Below are 18,161 nucleotides of genomic sequence, written 5' to 3'. Positions count from 1 at the left end.
GACACAGTGCTGAGGGGAGAATACAAACAATAAAAACATTTCAGCTGAGCTGGGGCTATTGTTTCCCACTTTTGACTCTCCTCATCCCCTCTCTGCACAAGGACACATGAAACAACAGTGCCAGGACTTTGCACAGTTACAACTCTCTGACTGAACCTGGTCTTTTTTCCTTCTGCCAGCACCATCTGTTTCTACAGCATAAACAGCAACTGCAGACAGGTTAAAAGCAAGGACACATTTTAAATGAGACTCCCCCTTCCATACCACTTATAAAGAGCACAAACATTTTCCACTATTTTTTGTACCCGTGTTCATAAAGCCTGCATTGATTCAGGAAATGTCACTACTAAGAACAGAACACTTCTTCGTGACTGCACTACTCCCCTCAGTGTGTTTATAACATGGTCAAGAGAGTCTTTTCTCTTTTTTCCCCCACTAATTTCTTAATTTCAAGTACAGAATAGAAGTGAAATGGGTGAAAAACTACATTTGTGTTACAAAACACAAGTTTGTTCAAGAGCAGACCATGATTTATTGGCAGTTATTCTGAAACACAGGTGACTGGATACAATAAAAAGATGTTCATAAAAAACAAAACAAAACCAAACCAGGAAAACAAACAAATCTCATCTTTAAATGCATCACTTGAAGGCATTGATTAAGGGGACACCGTGTGCTGGCAGCTCCTGGTGCAACTGACGGAACAACATGGCACATTTGTTCCTTTCCTGGGTCTTGCCCAGGGTGTGGAACAGCCGGGCTTGGAAGTAGAGAACGTCTCTGAGCTGCTCTTTGCAGTCCACTTTAGCAAAGTAAGTCTTGGCTTCATTTAGATTCAAGATAGCGGATTCCAAAGCTGTGGGAAAAAGGGGGACAGTAATATTTACGAAAATACCACAGTGACAACTCCAAGCAAGGCAGCTCAAGTCTGAGGAGAGCAATTATAAATTCCTCAGCTTTTCAAAACCATTTGTGTCTTAGCAACATGATCTCTCAGCTAGTTTCTATTATTCAGCCTTTGCTGCAAAATGTGTATGTGAAAGTATGCAGATAAACAATGTTCCATCATAAACAGCTGTTGAACAACTAATTCCAAATTAATTATAAATAATAACCAGGTAACACACTCTGGTGTAGCAGGATTTCAGTACAGACACTGGTTTGCACTTCTGAGCACAGTTTCAGAGAGAATTACTCTTCACACTACCTTCAATCTTCTTTTGTGGAGTGTAGGAAGCCGCAGAAGCCACCTGACATTTGGCCACCAAGAACATGGCACAGCCTTTGTCCAGGACGGCTCCGTGGGCCAAGACAGGTTCTATTGCCATGTGCAGGATATTCAGGGCTTGTTCAGGAATGCCAAGGATCAGCTGAAAAAGAAATACTGGCTGGTCTCACACTGGAATCCACTGGTATGAGCAGCATCTTCAGGGAACATCAACACAAGCCATGTCTGTTTCTAATAACATGATGTAATGCACACAATTTTTTTTTCAACTTCTTCCCCACAATCTTCTTTTAAATCAAAACTTGTCAGTAGAAATGAGCTGCTCTCTGAAATGATTGGGAATGGCTTCTCCACTCAGTCAGTGCTGACAGCCATGTCTCTCAGAATAAACAATATAACTGAACTCATTAGGAGCATTATTTTTAACACAAAAGCCAACCTGTGCTACTAGGAAGCCAAAACACCAGCATAAAAAAATAACTGAAGACATTAAGAGAGGGGAAATTTATGCTGCTTGATTATATGCAATAATGATACATTTTAGTAATACACATGAAACTCAACTTTTATTAACTTCCTCGAAGGTTTTTACATTCAGAGAATGCTTCTTCAGAATCAACAATTTAATTCCAGCAAGGTTGTATTCTTAAATCTCACAGGAGTAAAAACAGCATCCAGACCCCCAGAATAAATGTTGCCCTGCAGCCCTGTGAAAACACAAATCAGACCTACCTGGGAGAAAGCCAAGTTCAGCACAGTTTCAGAAGCCAAGTACTGCAGGCTGTATTCCCGAGCGAGGGCCAGAGCCTGGAGCAGCACCGGCAGTGCGATGGTGTGACACGAGGATCTCCAGTAGAGCTCTGCTATGGACAGCAGCACGCTAACCAAACAGGGGCAAACAGTTACAAACCTTTACTCTGGATGAAAAATGTCCACTTGTTTCCCAAGGAATTATTCCATCCATAATGGTATTGGTTTTATTATGACTTATGCTGCTGCATATACAATAAATTTAAATTACACCCTTAAGAGGAGATGCCACAGACATATAAAAGATTAAATAACACTGTAGCTCTCTCAAGATTTACACCAAGGTAGAACTACGCACACACACATTTCCATTCCCTATTTATTTTAGATGCAGTGTTTCCTTCTTCCACGAACCTTCCTGGAACTTTAAATTTATCACCTTTCAGTTTACGTATTGAAAATAACTTAAGTTTCAATGCCACAATATTTTGAGGATTCCTCCATACTGTGATTAATAATTGAAATGACTCTGTAATCTCTGAATCACAGCAGGTAATCTGAAGACTAGTGAAGTCTGAACACAGACAAATTGAAATGGCTGATTCTAATCACTGAAAAGTGGCTTTAATACTCTGAAAATGAAACATTCTTACCTAATCACCATCTCAGTGTTCTTGATTTTCTGGCAGTGGATCAACAATTTCTGCAGAAGTTTATGTGCCTCTGACATTTGATTTTGGGCTTTCAGTACAATGGCTTTTCTGTCGTGGTAGAAAGAAAACATCACTGTATTTTTGTATTTTAGATAGAATTCTGCTCTTCAGAACACAGTAAAACAGGTCTCTATTTTGTGACCTGTGTTTCTTTTAGCTGCAGACTGGCACCCGGACAAAGTGTACACATGCTGCACACACAGGAGGAAAAACAGATCTCACTGATGCCAACTGGACAACTCCCAGGCAGAAAGGATCAAACTCATAAAACAGCTTTAGATAGAAACCAGGGATTGCCAAAACCAAAGGCCAAACAGGCAGCAGAAGTGGAAGGCCATGCAAGCTAGAAAGCACAAGTAATTATCTGTGAGAAAAACAGGTATGAGGTAAAGCAGCTAAAATTGGCCTGTGCTAACAAGGATACAGAGCAACAGGAAAATGGAGAACAGGGAAGTCAGGACCAAATGCACAGCAACAGGGATTGGGTACAAACACCCTGAACCAGACACTGAGCAGAATATTTAAAGATCAGGAAATTCATGATCAGTCCAATTCCAGAAGGACAAGCATCAGGTCCCACAGCTTGAATACTGATCTTCCAGCTGACTGGCACTGGCTGCTTTTAGGTGTTTTGCATCATTGAAAATCAACACGAAATTCTTTTAACACTAAGCTGGTTGTCATACTCATCAAATAACAAGTTTTAACTGTAACTATTTTTAATACGTCATTCTCATTTAGAAACAAGAGCCCATTAAGGTGAGTGAAAAAAAATCACATTGTTCCATTTTGGAGATGTAGAAAGCAGGCCACAGAGGAATTCGCTCAAGACCTGAGCTCCCTCCCCAGCTATTTGACATAAAAATCTGCTTTGTGCTCAGATTTGAGTACAGCAGATTTTGAAGAAGTTACCACAATGGATTCACAGCTCTAGAATAACACCAACTTCAGCTATTCCAGTTCTTAAAATGCCCAGAGAAACAACTACAAATTATTATTGCAGGAAATGCTCTACGGGAATAGCCCTCTAGGTTAGACAACATGACCTTAACTACTTCTGGAAAGGGAAAAAATATGTAAGGACATGTGACTGCCAGTGATCATTTTGCTAAATTTTTCATTATCTTTATGGAACACACCTGCAAGTGCATGAAGACCCATGATTTCTTACCTGTATACACCTTCAATGCTATTAAGTGCTGTAATTCCTGCTACAAGAGAATCTGCTACGTGGTATCTGCCATCGTTCATGGCTCGCTCAAACTGTATTTTCTGATCAAACAGCATCCAAAGCTAAACAAAGAACATCCAGAAACAAGTTTTAGAAATTGTGCCTGCTCATTTTCTAATCCCAAGTTAGAATTTACTTTTTATTTTCCCCTCTGGGTATTTATGTCTAGACACACTAACTCCACTGTCCAATTATTGGATTTACTGAATTACTGTGCCCAACAAAAATGCTCAGGTCAGGATTAATGTTTCAGTATCGAAGCTCACCTACTTGACTGCATTTTAAGTAAAAAGGCTCTTTTAAATCATTACTAATGATTTGAGACTTGTAGAGAAGTAGACTTGTTCTGTAGTGAAAAGAGGACCACACTACATTTAATGGGATCTTGAACACTTCAATGTAAATACTACCTTATAGACTCCTGTGGTAATGTTTCCCAGAGTCACACAAAAACCAGGTTATTAGCCTATTATCTCAGTTATTTCTGGATTGTAATCTATCAAAATAAGCAGCACTAATTAAACAGAACTTTGAAGCTCCAAATCAATGCAGAGCATTTAATTGCTCTATGTGCTCATGAAGCAGATGTATATTCCTCTGTTAATGAAATTTCTACTTAAACAGTTTCATCTTAGGAGGCTGTGGTGGGAGAAATGTCTCACCAGTCTGAAAACAACGCAGACAGCTTTTCCATGCTTTTGTAAAAAAGCCGATGCTACACAGCTTCCCATGAGGACGAGCCAAGGGGAATGAGAAAATGTACAGCCCAAGGCACACAGAAGAAAATTCAGGCTGAATGATAAGTGTTCTACCTGTGCATGCTGACTGTTGGGAGGGAATCTCTCCTTTAGGTGTTTCAGTATTTCAGAAGCAGCTGCAAAGTACCCCTGGAACACAGAACAACACTGATTAATGCACCAGGGCGGGCCCTGCTCCCCTCCCTTTAGGCACAACCCTCAGGGAAGGGATTTGCCAAGCAAACACCTTGCATTGTCTCTGCCCCCAGAGCAGGCTTAAAAGGCAGAAGAAACCACAAGTCAAGTCTTGCACCCTCTGTCAGTAACACCCACACGTCCTCTCACCAAATGCCACTTAGTGCAAGTAGCCCTAAGCTCACCTGCTCGGCGTGCAGCTCTGCCAGGTGACACAACACCACGGCGAAGGACTCGGTGTTGTTCTGCTGAACGCCCACGTTCACAGCCTCCAGACTGTTCATGCTCAGCAAGGTCTGGGCTTGTTGAAGTGCCATGGTGCTTGTGCAAGAGAAGTATCTTTTAGTTTTCAAGCGGCAAACAACAACCATTTTTAATCTATGGTCTTGTTTTGACAGTAGTCTACATTGTCTGGTTAAGCCAGGGGCCTGGGGAGAAGGAAAACTTGTAAAACAATTGCTATCCAAGGACTCTGGACTGTGCAGGCACAGCAAGTACTACAGACTGAAAGCTGCACACAGCCAAAGAACAGAGATGCTGAAAGTGGGGGCACAGGAACAATTTATGATCTATTTGCCACTACTGAATGGAAACTCTACCTCTTCTTCAGTATGAGTTTTAAAGAAACACAAGAGAATGGAAATAATTGCACTCAGCCTGCACTGAATCACAGTCTGATTGCTTTATTTTAGTGCACTGGAGAGACACAGTCACTTGTTACACCTATATAAATGCATTATGTGCTAACAAGTGCAGTAACTAATCCAGGAGTTCCACACAAAGCAAATACCTGCGGCCATATAATCTCCAAATGGCTGTTTTCTGTGCTATGCTGATGTCAATGAGCTCTGACAGGCTGTGCTTCCAATGCAACAGATCGGAATCTTTTAAGGCATCCATTAGTTTGTTGGCAGCCTTTCCTGCAAAAGCTCTTTGCTGAACCAAGGACTGTATTCCCAAGGAAGCAAGATACTGGGAAGAAGGAAAAAAACATACCTACAGTGTTGGAAGATAACAGAGCACCCCAAGCTTGCAAATTACACTGGAGCGGAGTTCTAAACTACTAAAAAAGAATCCCAAAAAGACAGCACAGACAAAGGACCACTGCTCCAGGCATTTCTTTAAATACTCACTTATGCACACCCACACATATGTGAATGTCATTTTGTTAGATGTGAAAGGTAATTTCCACTCCCCCACACAGAAATCTTATGGAGGAGGACAGGACCAGTACCTGGATTTCTCCAGAACTGCTGTGAAAACACAGCCTTTGCTGTCCTTCCCACAAAGGGGCCATGTCTGCTCCTATCTCCCAACAACAGCGGTTGAGTCCATTTTAGAACAATTCTCTTAACAAAGGAATTGCAGATTTGGGGAAGACAGAAATAAACATTAACAGACAACAGATCCAGCGCACAAACTACCAAAGGGGAGGGCTGCCCTGCAAGATTTCACAGAGCTGTACAAGTAGATGTGTTCAAAGCCCCGCCAGAGGCATCAGCACTGAGCTTCAGGGAAGATGGAGGCCTAAGAACGTCCCCTGAGCACCAGATTGTGCCAAAATGGTGCCTGGGCCAGTAGCCACAGAGAGCTTTTCTGCCTGAAAATCAAACAAGTTAGAAGGAAAACCACTGAACCTTGCAATAATGCTCTGGCATTAAAGCAACTGAACTCTGGCTTGTTAATATGAAGAATAAAAGTCATAGAAACAGCTGCATTTTGGAGTGTTAAAACATGTTTGTTTAAATCCAGTCAGGTATTTTGATGAGAACAGCCACAAAACCCCAAACTCTGATCACACACACTCCCCACCACCACATGGGTTTGTCCCAGAATAAAGTTAAGGATTGATGAAATGGACTCACTGGCAACCCAAAATGTAAGGATTTGTTCACAGAGTGCTCCAGCAGAACACAGCTATCGAATATCTTCTGCTCCAGGATGTACAACCAGCTCTAGCAAGGAAAAAGATCAAAATCTCATTGCAAATAACTGATGGCTGCAGCACTTTTAACTTGGCTTCCTGTTACAGAATGCACAGAAACTCACTAGAAATACAAACCACTTGTGGATTGATTCTAATGAAACTTCTACTAAATGCTGCACAGCAAAACATATCCGAAGTGCAGCTAGGCTGGGATGCTGGTGTGGCATCAGCCAACACTGGAGGTTCAGTGATGCACAAAACCACAGGGAACTGTGGAATGCAGCACCTCAGGAGTTTGATACCATTGATGTAAATTCATTATAGTGTTAATTACAGGGAAAAAAAATAAAGAGAAATCCAAGTCTTGCCCTCCTACTTTGCTTGCTCTAAAGGTGGCTGGTTACACTTTGAGAAGTCAACAGGCAGGAAGGAGGAAGCTTATGAAAATACTTCTTTTTACAACATCTAAGACTAAAGTTTGAGCTTAGTACTGAGATCCTTAGGATAACAATTCCTGCTTAGGAAATTAAACCTGAGCTGCAACAAAACATCCCATGATTCTACAGCTTGTTGTCCTGTGTGCCAGGAGCGATGTCACCCCACTGCTGGGCAGTCAAATGCCCTGGGTGAGATGCTGCTGTAAGAGAAGTTCTGCAACAGTTCACTGAGCAGAACGACTCAAGCCCCATTTGAACAGAGCTCTCACCAGGCAGTGCTGCAGGCAGACATGGTCGTTGGACTCCTGGGCAATCCTGATGGCTTCCTGAAGTGCAAGTTCAGCCTGCTGGCTATGAGCAGACAGAGGGAGAACAATTAGTATTCCCACAGTGCTTAAGATACAGCATCCTGATCCAGAGGAATATTGATCTGAATTGTGCATAATGCACTCAGATCTCTGATTTAACAGCCTGTGTTTTCCTCCCAGCACTCAGCAGTGCATTCTGGCTTTGAGGACAATAAGCCTGACAGCATCTGCAAACCAAAATGCAGCTGTAACCCCTGCATGGGCTTTCAAACCCTGTACATGCCATGGTGCCAAATTATTGGTTGAACAGGGGCAGTATTTAGAATCTGCTTGTGTAGAAATTGTTGCTCTCAACTTCGCAGCATCCTTCCCCTCTCCAGTCCTTTCACATGATGCCTCCAGGCAGCAATCAATAAATGCAAACCATAAGTGAAGATGGGTAGGCCAGCTTTATCAACAAAATAAATCCCACCCGTATGGCATTTTAAATTCTAAAAGCTCAGATGGCTTTTTTTGTTTAATTATTCTTTTGCCAGATCATCAGTTCTACCTTGGCTTGCAGAAAACCAACCACACTTTCTTGAGAATATGGATGAAAATAGGCATTCATGCCCACTGACCCCTCTGAGGTCAGGGAAATGTAATTGAACACTTAAAATACCCAGGACACAGACAAATGTCAACTCTTAGATGGCTCAGTTATTATGGAAACCAAATAAATGTCAAAACAAAAACGAACCCAAACAAATCAAGACCGAAAGACGGCTCCCAACCCAACCACACCGGCTGTCAAGTTAAAGAAAGCCCCTGAAGGGATTTTCAGCAGGAAGGGAAGGTCTCTTTGTCAGCATTTTGAGATGCCCCCGGGTGAATTCCTTACTAGTGACCGAAGCGGCAGTGCAGGGCCGCCAGGTTGAGCGCGGCGTAGCGCAGGCTCCGCCCGTATCCCTCATCCCCGTTGCTTTTGCTCTCTGCCCCCGTGAGGATCAGCCGGTCAAAGTAATGCAGGAGGCTGTGTGTGGAACTGAAGACATCTTGCACTCTGAGGCTGTTTAAGTAGCTTAAATAATGCTGAAAAGCGAAGCAAAATCAGCTTTAATTGTACAGATATTAAACCAGAATTTTGTTTATAACGTTATGTATTTTAGCCCAACATGTGGAACCATGAAATACTGCACGGCCAGGGAGTGCATGCTGGATCAGAAGTTGCACCAATACTGACACGACCTGTGCAGAATTTCTGGATAAAAATAGGTACTTTCTTGGACAAAATTGGTTGTCTGCCCTAACAGGATCTGCCAAATGGTGAAGATTACAAGATCTGGCTGTCAGAATGATCCCAGCCAGTCTGAGATCTCTACAGAGATGGAATCCCTGTATTTACGTGTGAAGTGAGAGTGGGAATGGAGGCAGGACTCCTACAGTGTCTGCCCTCAGGAAGACACTAAGAAACATCAGGACTGCTTCCATATGCTGTGCAGATAGAAACAAGATGCTAAATTACATATTTTCTTTTTGGCATTGAGACCTGGGCAGGATAATCCTTTATGCTGTGAAATCCAGCCAGGGACTAAGGCAGCCCTTTCAAGGATACCCTTCCAAACAGCAGCAAGGAAAATCCTGTCTACCTTGGCCCACGGCTGCTGGGAGGAAGAGGTAGAAAGCAAGGCAGGAAAGAGTTGAATTTATGGAAGTTGCTCAAGAATAAGCTGTTGAGGGACAAAGCAAGAGCTCACACCACAGGTCTGGAAACTCCCCTCAGTGGGAGTTGTCTATGGCTTTCAGTATAAATTGCTATTAAGGACCAGAAGCAAAGTGAACAACAACCAGCAAAATTAACAGACATTACACTTAATACTGATTTTTAAACTACAGGAGTATGAGGCCTGAAACTCCTTAGGAAAATGTGGGTAAAATAAGTAAGTTTCAGATATAGTTGAACAAGAATGCACTCAGTCCCACCAAAATTAAGAGGCTTACATCTGTGCATGAAGGGGAAGTACTTTGCTTAATTAAGGTTTCTGTACCTTCAGGAGATTTAGTCTGAATTACTAAACATTCACATGCAACTTGCTCACACTTTTATAGTGTACTTATATTTCAATAGAGAATAAATTACTCCCAAATAATCCTATTCTAGAGATAAGAAATCCCTTTACAACCATTCTGGATGAAGAAAAAGATACTTACTGCTTCAGCAAAGTCTGGATTAAATTTTAACAAGTTGTTCAATTCCTTTTGTAAAGATGCTGGAGCAAGAGCCTTTGTCTCATCATTCTTTAGTAAAGAAGCCTGGAATAAAATTTGAACCGTACAAATAAGATATGTAACTCCATAAGGAGGGCTATAAAAATATATTGTGGTACAGGATTGTCAAGTTGTTATCTGCTTGGAAAGGACATTAAAGAAGATTTTGTAGCAGCTCTGTCTACTATGACAGTGGCAGTTTGATTCTGTAGAACTAATGCCACACATTGCTCACTGGAATTACATGTATCTTCTCATACAAAAAAAAAACCCTTAGGAAAACAAATACCCTAAATCCACAGTTTGCTTTGGCAAGCTGTTCAATTAATAAAAAATTACAAAATGTAGTTACTAAAATTAGCATTACTGACTATTGAATTACTGACATTTGTGTCCATGTGTATTTCCGTTCCCTTTTTTATTTACCAGCTGGAATAACCAACAAAACTGCACATTTCACAGAAATACGAGGCAAGCAGAGCAGAAGGACCTTCTCAGAACCAAATATCAGCATATGGTGACATGTCTGGATTAAACACTCATAGCCCCAAGTGCTCATACTGAGCAACAACATGCAAGATATCAACAAGTCTCCACCACATCAGAGAAAACATCACAGCTGACATGGTGGATGAAATTCAAGGTGAAATTCATGTTATGGAACATTTTCTCCACTTTAATGAGAATTAACATACCTGCTGAGAAAGAAAATACTCTGCTTGTTTCTGGGAAAGAGGCCCACTGCAGGCTATCTCTTCTTCCCTGGTAAGAAACACTCTGGTTAGAAACAGGGGCAAGGAAAGGCAACACAGAAATGCATTTTATCAGACACCCCACACTTTTGCTTTATAAAGTTTTCTGAGATATTATAGCTCAAAGCATGAAAGAACGCTGAGAAAACTTAATAAAGAATAAAATTTACTATATCAAAGTAAGCAATCCAGATGATTTCACACAGTTCAGCTTCAACCCTGCTCTTGTAGTCGAGAGCAATGTTACCCTAAATACATCCTAAAAAACCCTAAAGAAAAACAGCAGAGAGAACATTTGGGGCTGACATATTCAAATGGCTTTGCTCTGTTCTTTCTGTCTTCTGAAGAGAGTCCCAAGGAGATGAACTGGCACTTTGGCCACATCCATCACTGCTGGAAACAGCTGGTATGCAAGACATTTATTCTGTGGAAAAACAGCAAGTCCAGCACACAGCCAGACCCCAAAATGTCTGACTCAGGCTGCAGCGACTCCTGCAAAAGTTTATACAAATACAGCTTGCAAAGTACATTTTAAATTTATGGATATATAAAATACTTTCAGGATTCTTCTAACAGTGAAGCACCTGTTTAGCAGGTGAAAACTCTCAGTATTTGCTTCTCCTTTTTGAGGTAAATAGACATGAGTTCTTTTATTTGGAAAAGGGTGAAAAGCGAAACAAAACCATTCAACTTAACTTCTCCTTATTGAGCAATCTTTCCCTGTTGGAAGAAGAAGTGGCCTCTCCAACAGTTTTAGCACGTGACAACCAGAGAAGTCATTCAGCAGAGGGGAATTGTTGGCAGCTGCTGCCTTTTAGCCTGTGGCTCCCTAAGCAAGGATGAGGATGGGGCAGTGCCACCTTCACGAGCCACTGAGCCACTGACAAATGTTACCACACGGTGGCACCAAGGAAACGAGCGGCCACAAATCTCAGCCCGGCTGTAGGAGACTTTAATAAAATAAAAGATTCATTTTCTTAAGGGGTGGAAAGACTTTAACACAAATATATCACCTTAAAGGCCCGTCAAGTTCTTCTTTCTCCATTTTCCCATCCAGCTCCTCTGGACTTGTCAGCTCCATCTCATTCTCATCGGCTCCGTTCTTTTTCTCATCCTTTTGGAAGTACTGCTGGAGTGCTGTGTAAAGTTTATAGACCTGGCTAAAGGAAAGTTTGTTGTATGCCAGGATCATGTGGCGCAGGAACAGACCTGGAGAGGGAAACACCTGCTGTGAGCATGGTCTGTCAGGTGCTGCTTCAGACAGGAGACTAAAATCATGGCCAGCAGCTTAAACGTCATTTAGTTCCTCATTAAATAGAAATTAATGAGAAATAGAATAGAAATTACTAAGTCTTATCTCAGCCTACCAAATGATACAACTCAGTGTTGCAGGGTGTAAATCTGGTCATAATTTAGCAGCAAATCTCACAGATAAATTGCTAAAATCAGCATCAACCCCACAACATGCAAAACTATCGGTTAATGTGCAACATCCGAGCAAGAGAAAAATGACATTGTGCAATTTTACACCTCCCCAGAAAAACAAAGCAGTATCCTGAGGGAGTCACATCAGTGAGAGATATCACATCAAAACCAGCTTATGGATAATGATGGCTTACCTACTACACTTGTTTTATGAACTTCTGGCTCTGTCCCTGAGAATGAATCTGAAAGATCATCAAAAAATTGTTCCATATCTTTCAGTTCTCCTTCTGCCATAAGTTTTAACCTAAACAGGGGAAGAAAATTACATTTTTAGGGTATTAATATAGACATCAAACAAAATAACTCTTCTGCTTCCTGTATAAATGAGTAAACACAAACAGAACCAAGTGATAACTAATTTCTTGGGCCCAGGTGGTTTTCGTAGTGAGATAAATAAGATCGTATTAAGTACTGATAATAAGCCAAATAATAATCAGGCTTGGGCTTTTTTTCTTTTTAAACAGGTGTCTATTAAAAGAGAATAATTAGACAAAAATGGTTATTCTTAAAACAAATAGGAACCCCTTTTTTTATTATTTTTAAAATATAATTTTTTTGATTGATTAGATTTTTGGAACTGTTGCTGTTCGTGCCTTTCAGAACTTAGTTATGACAAGTAAGAAATCTGTCGAAGTAGAGTTTTGGCTCAAATATATGCTTTTAAAACCTGACATTCACAAGTTTTAGACCACCTTTCAGCGCTCGGAGCGGACACAAGCAGCGCAGAGGATTCACACAGCGGCCTCGGCAGCCCTTCCCCCGCCCCGCCCCGCCCGCTCGAGCGCTCCCCGCACCTGATGTGGACGGAGCCGGCCAGGTGCGGGCAGCACTCCTCGATGGCCTTGCGCAGCTGCGACAGCGCCATATCCGGACCCTGCGGAGGACATCGGCATGTCGCGACAGGCCACGACACAACGGGCTCACCTTTCCCCCCGCCCCAGCCCGGGCCCCGACCTGCAGCAGCGGCAGCAGCAGCCGGTTGAGCCGCCGCCGCTCCAGCAGGCCGAGCTGAGCGCCGGCGCGGCCCAGCTCGCTGAGCAGCACGAGCAGGGCCATCTTGTGCGGGGTGACCCAGTCGCGGACGCCGAACACGTTCGCGTGCACGACGCCGTTCGTCAGCATCGGGTTGAAGTACAGGCTCTCGTGCACGCTCGCCATGGCGGCGCCGGGCCGCCCGTCACCGGGGAAACCGCGCGCGCCCGCCCCGCCGGCCAATCACCGGCCCCCGCCCCGGCGCGCGGGCGGTGCCGCAGCCAATCAGAGGAGGGACTGTGCGCCGCCACGGAGGAGCTGCCCGGCGTGCCGGGCGCGAGAGAGACGTTCCGGGGAGAGAAGGGTCCGCGCGGGGCGGGGCTGCTTCCCCCGAACCGCCCCGCACCGCAGCCAGGCCGCGGCTGGGGACAGCGTGGGGATGGGCTGCTCTTGGGCAGCTGCATCCCTGAGGAGTTATCTGCTGGATAAGGGAACAGACATTTTCCCTGTGTGCTAGCACTGCTGAGGCACCGCAGATCCTGGGGTCAGTTCTGGGCCCCTCAGGCCAAGAGAGACATTGAGGGGCTGGAGCGTGTCCAGGGAAGGGAACGGAGCCGGGAAAGGGTCTGGAGCCCCAGGCGCGGCTGAGGGAGCTGGGAAAGGGGCTCAGCCTGGAGCAAAGGAGGCTCAGGGGGGACCTTGTGGCTCTGCACAAGTCCCTGACAGGAGGGGGCAGCCGGGGGGGTCGGGCTCTGCTCCCAGGGAACAGGGACAGGAGGAGACGGAACGGCCTCAGGCTGGGCCAGGGCAGGGGCAGGGTGGACATTTTAGGGAAAATTTCTTCACTGAAAGAGTGGTGAAGCATTGGAAGGGGCCGCCCAGGGAAGTGGTGGAGTCAATCAGCCCTGGAAGTGTCCAAAAAACAAGTAGACATGGCAATTTGGATTAGGGTTTGGTGATTGGTCACAGGTTGGTCTTGATGATCTTGGAAGTCTTTTCCAACTTTAATGATCCTGTGATTAATAGAGGCCAGGTGAGGTACAGATGACCCTGGGCAGTGTCTTGGTGGAGTTGCCAACACAGAGTCTGGTTTAAAAAGGATACATTGTTTATTCTGCACAGGCTGCAAAGTGGAGGATTCCACAAGTCAAACACCCCAAGGGGTAAAAAGTTACGTCTTTTATACAGTAAAATTTAGATGAACCCACCTATCTAATACTTTACATACTCTGACACGAGCATTTCCTTATTACAGAGAACACCACAGAGTAAATTCGCTCTTCTCTGGATTTCCTGCAAGTTAATTGTGATGCCGTAAAGATGTTTCCACATGTAAGTTTTTATTTTCTCAATAACTTGTTAAAGTACTTCATTAAGGCATCATATTCCCAAAGAAAATACTCCAATTATTATAATAGTTCTCATTTTTGTAAGTGAGAGCAAAACAAAACTCAATATTATTATACATCTGCATGTCCCCGGGGATTTCCATTGCGCTGCTCCTGATTCATGCCTGGGGGTGGTGAGAGGAGGAGGAGGAGGCAAATCAAGCGGGGAGTAATTTTCTAGGATACATTTACATTTAAGAAACTTAACATTGCAGCTTGCTGCTGCTGGCGTAATTAATGATCGTTTCCTCGCCCTCAATGAACTCATTGAGCTGTATCTGAATACAAAACGCAGGAAGTAACAGCAGCTATTATGTTATAAAGGTCAATCTGCTGACATTTCCTGAAAATAAAGCACTGTGGCCTGGGCAGAAACACGGAACTGGTGGCATGGCAGGGCAGGGAGGGGAGGGGGATGACATAAAGGCTGGGCTGCAGCCGGCCTGTGCAGGACTGGGAGGGAAAAGGAAATGACAAACATCTGGTTCTGATGTTTCTGTGCAAGGCTCTGAAGCCAAAGTGTGAACTCTGCTGCCAATCCTTCAGTGCGTGGTGCAGAGAGAACATTTAAAATACACTTTAAAAATATATTTAAATCAGCTCTCACGCCTAAAAACCAGCTCTCCAAAAAAGCAGTGAGAGATGACTTTGATTGTATTAAATTCAAGATTAGGTAACACTGTTGAAAAAGTCATCTTTTATCTTATCTAAAATAGGCTGTGCCCAGCAGGGAGGCCAGAGGGGGCACCAGGATGATCAGAGGGATGGAGGACTTCTCCTGTGAGGAAAGGCTGAGAGAACTGGGATTCTTCAGCCTGGAAAAGAGAAGTTTTGGGGTGACCTAATTGTGGCCTTCCAGTGCCTGGAGGGGCCGACAAAAATACGGAGAGAAACTATTTACAAGGGATGGAGTGACAGGACAGGGGGAATGGCTTCCCGCTGGCAGAGGGCAGGGTTAGATGGGATATTGGGAAGAAATTCTGCCCTGTGAGGGTGGTGAGGCCCTGGCACAGGTTCCCCAGAGGAGCTGTGGCTGTCCCATCACTGGAAGTGTCCAAGGCCAGGCTGGACAGGGCTTGGAGCAATCTGGGATAGTGGAAGATGTCCCTGCGCATGGCAGGGGGTTGGAAATAAATGATCTTTAGGGTGCCTTCCAACCCAAACCATTCTGATTCTGTGATTCCCTGATTCTTCCTACAGGCATTAATATCCAACCTGAAATCCCCAGATAAAGCCCAGTGATGAAGTTTGTCTTTTTTAACTTTACTATTAAATTTTGCAGATTGCTAAATTAAAACCAAATTAATATTCCTGGGAAGAATCACTCCTCTACCTCTGTCTCTGGCGCTGTGTGAAACCTTGGGGGATTATGGAGCTGCAGCGAGTCGTTGTCACTTGTTATTTGGTGGCAGAAGGAAATGGGACATCTCACAGTAATAGATTTAAATCTTTTAATGCTGCTTTGGCACAGTCCAGAAGGCTCAGCGAGGGCAAGGCTTTTATTAATAGAACCTCTTGAAATGCTCCTTTTCACCCACGGAGTAGCTGGCAGAGTTAAAGATCCTCATTTAAAACCCTTGGCGTGGTTACTGTCTGGGCACACTAATGCTGTAAAAGTCATCTCAAATCACATGTTAAGGACATGATTCATCCAGATCTGCCCAAATTAAGGCAGGAGTGGCAAGTGCAGCTGCCAGCACTGTCACCAGATCTCAGCTCCGTCAGTCCCACGTTACTCCCTAAAACATCTGTGTTTGGGAGGATTTCTTGTTAGCAAATCCTTAACAGAGAAGAAGGGAAAATGTTGGGTTTTGCTTGGTTTGGGACAGCTTTTACCCCAGTACAGTGACTGCATGGGGAGTTCTCATGTTTTAATTTAATTTTATTAACAAGAATATGTGTATAACTTGGTACTTCAAGGGTGACTCTGAATCGACAGAGTTTAGATGACGGAACTTTTTAAAAACCAAACTGTACTGATATGTTTAAGGTGTCTTAAAGCAATCTCTTGCATGAGAAGCATGAGGAATGTGCCATTGCAAGCTCCAATGTTGTATTCACAAGTCTCTTCAATTTTTTCAGTTGCTTTGACTAAAATGGCAAGCTATCATTGCAAAAAAAAAGGCATTTTTTATTAAGTCGTGTGTAGAAGTTCAGAGCATATCTAAAGCTTGTCAAGGAGCATAAACATTTCTGAAAAAAAGGTGACCTGATTTTGAATTAAAATATGGTGTCAATGCAAATCCAGAAGTTGGGCTGTGTGAAGTATCTGCTCTTACTCCTGAAGCTGCCAGGACTGTGCCATTCACGTGCCAATTACACACCTTTTTTTTTTAACCCAGTTCTTGTATATTATTTGCTCCAAAAATAGATAATTCCTGCAGAAATTAGCAGATTGCATCCAACCCTTTCTAGGGGTAAATTTGATTTGTTTTCCATATTTATTTTCAGCCACTTTCGTCTGTTCCTCTTTTTGGCAAAGGCCTGCCTTATTCTTGGCCCTGTGTGCTCTTATGTAAAGCTTTCCTGAAGCCTTGGTCAGGTTTGTACTGCTGGGGTTTCTTTAATGTAATCTGGTTAAAAGCTTTCAGTTCTTGCAACCTATGATTGTTATTTTAAATATATACCCCACTCAAAGCCTAGAGAAGATAATAATGGCATCTAGGAGCTTGCTGGAAGTGGATTTTTAAATAATAAATCTTTTCTCAAATGTAATGATTCTCACCAAAGGGCTTGGTAGAATAAAACTGAAAGAGGGTGGATTTGGGTTAGGGGGAAATTCTTTACTCAGAAGGTGGGGAGGCCCTGGCACAGGTTGTCCAGAGAAGCTGTGGCTGCTCTGCCCCTGGAAGTGTCTAAGGCCAGGGAGTGGGGCTGGATGGGCTCCACAGAGAGAGAATGCATCATCTCCCCGGGCAGTTCCAGTGCTCTGCCACCCTTAATGGAAAGTTCTTTCTCATGTTGAGGTGAAACTTCCTGTGTTTTAGTTTATGGCCATTCCTCCTCATCCTGTCACTGGACACCACCAAAAAGAGTCTGGCACCATCCTTCTGGCAGCCCTTGGAGATATTTTTATGGATTGATGAGATCCCCTCTCAGTCTTCTGTTCTGCAGACAGCTCCAGCAGTCTCTCCTCGTAAGAGAGATGCTCCAGACCCTTCATTTTCTCCTTGCCTTGCGCTGGACCCTCTCCAGGAGCTCCTTCCCTCTTGTCCTGAGGAGCCCAGGACTGCACTCAGCATTGCCGATGTCCCAGGCTCGAGTGGAAGGGCAAGATCACCTCGGAGCCACCATCGGTGCCACTGCTAGTGACCCCATCGGTGCCCCATCGGTGCCACTCTCAATGACCCCATCGGTGCCACCATCGGTGCCACTCTCAATGACCCCATCGCTGCCCCATCGGTGCCACTCTCAATGACCCCATCGCTGCCCCATCGCTGCCCCCCGGTGCCACTCTCAATGACCCCATCGCTGCCCCATCGGTGCCCCATCGGTGCCACTCTCAATGACCCCATCGGTGCCACCATCGGTGCCACTCTCAATGACCTCATCGCTGCCCCATCGGTGCCACTCTCAGCGACCCCATCGCTGCCCAATCGGTGCCACTCTCAATGACCCCATCGCTACCCCATCGCTGCCCCATCGGTGCCACTCTCAATGACCCCATCGCTGCCCCATCGCTGCCCCATCGCTGCCCCCCGGGGCCCCCCCCCGGGCCCCGCCCCCGCCGGGGGCTTTTCCGCGCCCCCCCCCGGCCCCGCCGTGTCCTCTGCTCCCATTGGCCACGCCCG

At 44.3% G+C, this 18,161-nt stretch overlaps 2 protein-coding genes across 2 annotated transcripts in view; one reads left to right on the top strand and one right to left on the bottom strand.

The window, feature by feature from the left end:
* Window positions 1–508: 508 nt before the first annotated feature.
* On the bottom strand, window positions 509–13,209 carry ANAPC5 (anaphase promoting complex subunit 5). The gene is made up of 17 exons (XM_042035124.1): window positions 12,965–13,209; window positions 12,805–12,884; window positions 12,145–12,254; window positions 11,539–11,734; window positions 10,469–10,535; window positions 9,717–9,818; window positions 8,407–8,597; window positions 7,488–7,569; window positions 6,720–6,809; window positions 5,645–5,826; window positions 5,040–5,175; window positions 4,735–4,809; window positions 3,863–3,984; window positions 2,632–2,739; window positions 1,961–2,108; window positions 1,208–1,370; window positions 509–856 (listed from the first exon to the last, which is right to left on the bottom strand). Exons 1-17 carry the CDS (start codon window positions 13,166–13,168, stop codon window positions 642–644), a joined length of 2,271 nt encoding a protein of 756 aa, XP_041891058.1. The 5' UTR covers window positions 13,169–13,209; the 3' UTR covers window positions 509–641.
* Window positions 13,210–13,404: 195 nt separating this feature from the next.
* RNF34 (ring finger protein 34) overlaps window positions 13,405–18,161 on the top strand; it is a 13,781-nt gene continuing 9,024 nt past the window's right edge. Inside the window, exons 1-2 of the mRNA XM_042035125.1 lie at window positions 13,405–13,526; window positions 14,238–14,314. Of these exons, the coding sequence (XP_041891059.1) occupies window positions 14,303–14,314 (12 nt within the window). The 5' untranslated portion in view covers window positions 13,405–13,526; window positions 14,238–14,302. The remainder of the gene's footprint in view (window positions 13,527–14,237; window positions 14,315–18,161) is intronic.

The sequence above is a fragment of the Corvus kubaryi genome, unplaced genomic scaffold (genome assembly GCF_017639235.1).
Source record: "Corvus kubaryi isolate FWS band 111438036 unplaced genomic scaffold, C.kubaryi_AGA036_p1.0 37382, whole genome shotgun sequence".
NCBI lineage: Eukaryota > Metazoa > Chordata > Aves > Passeriformes > Corvidae > Corvus > Corvus kubaryi.
This window is presented reverse-complemented; position numbering and strand designations above follow the sequence as displayed.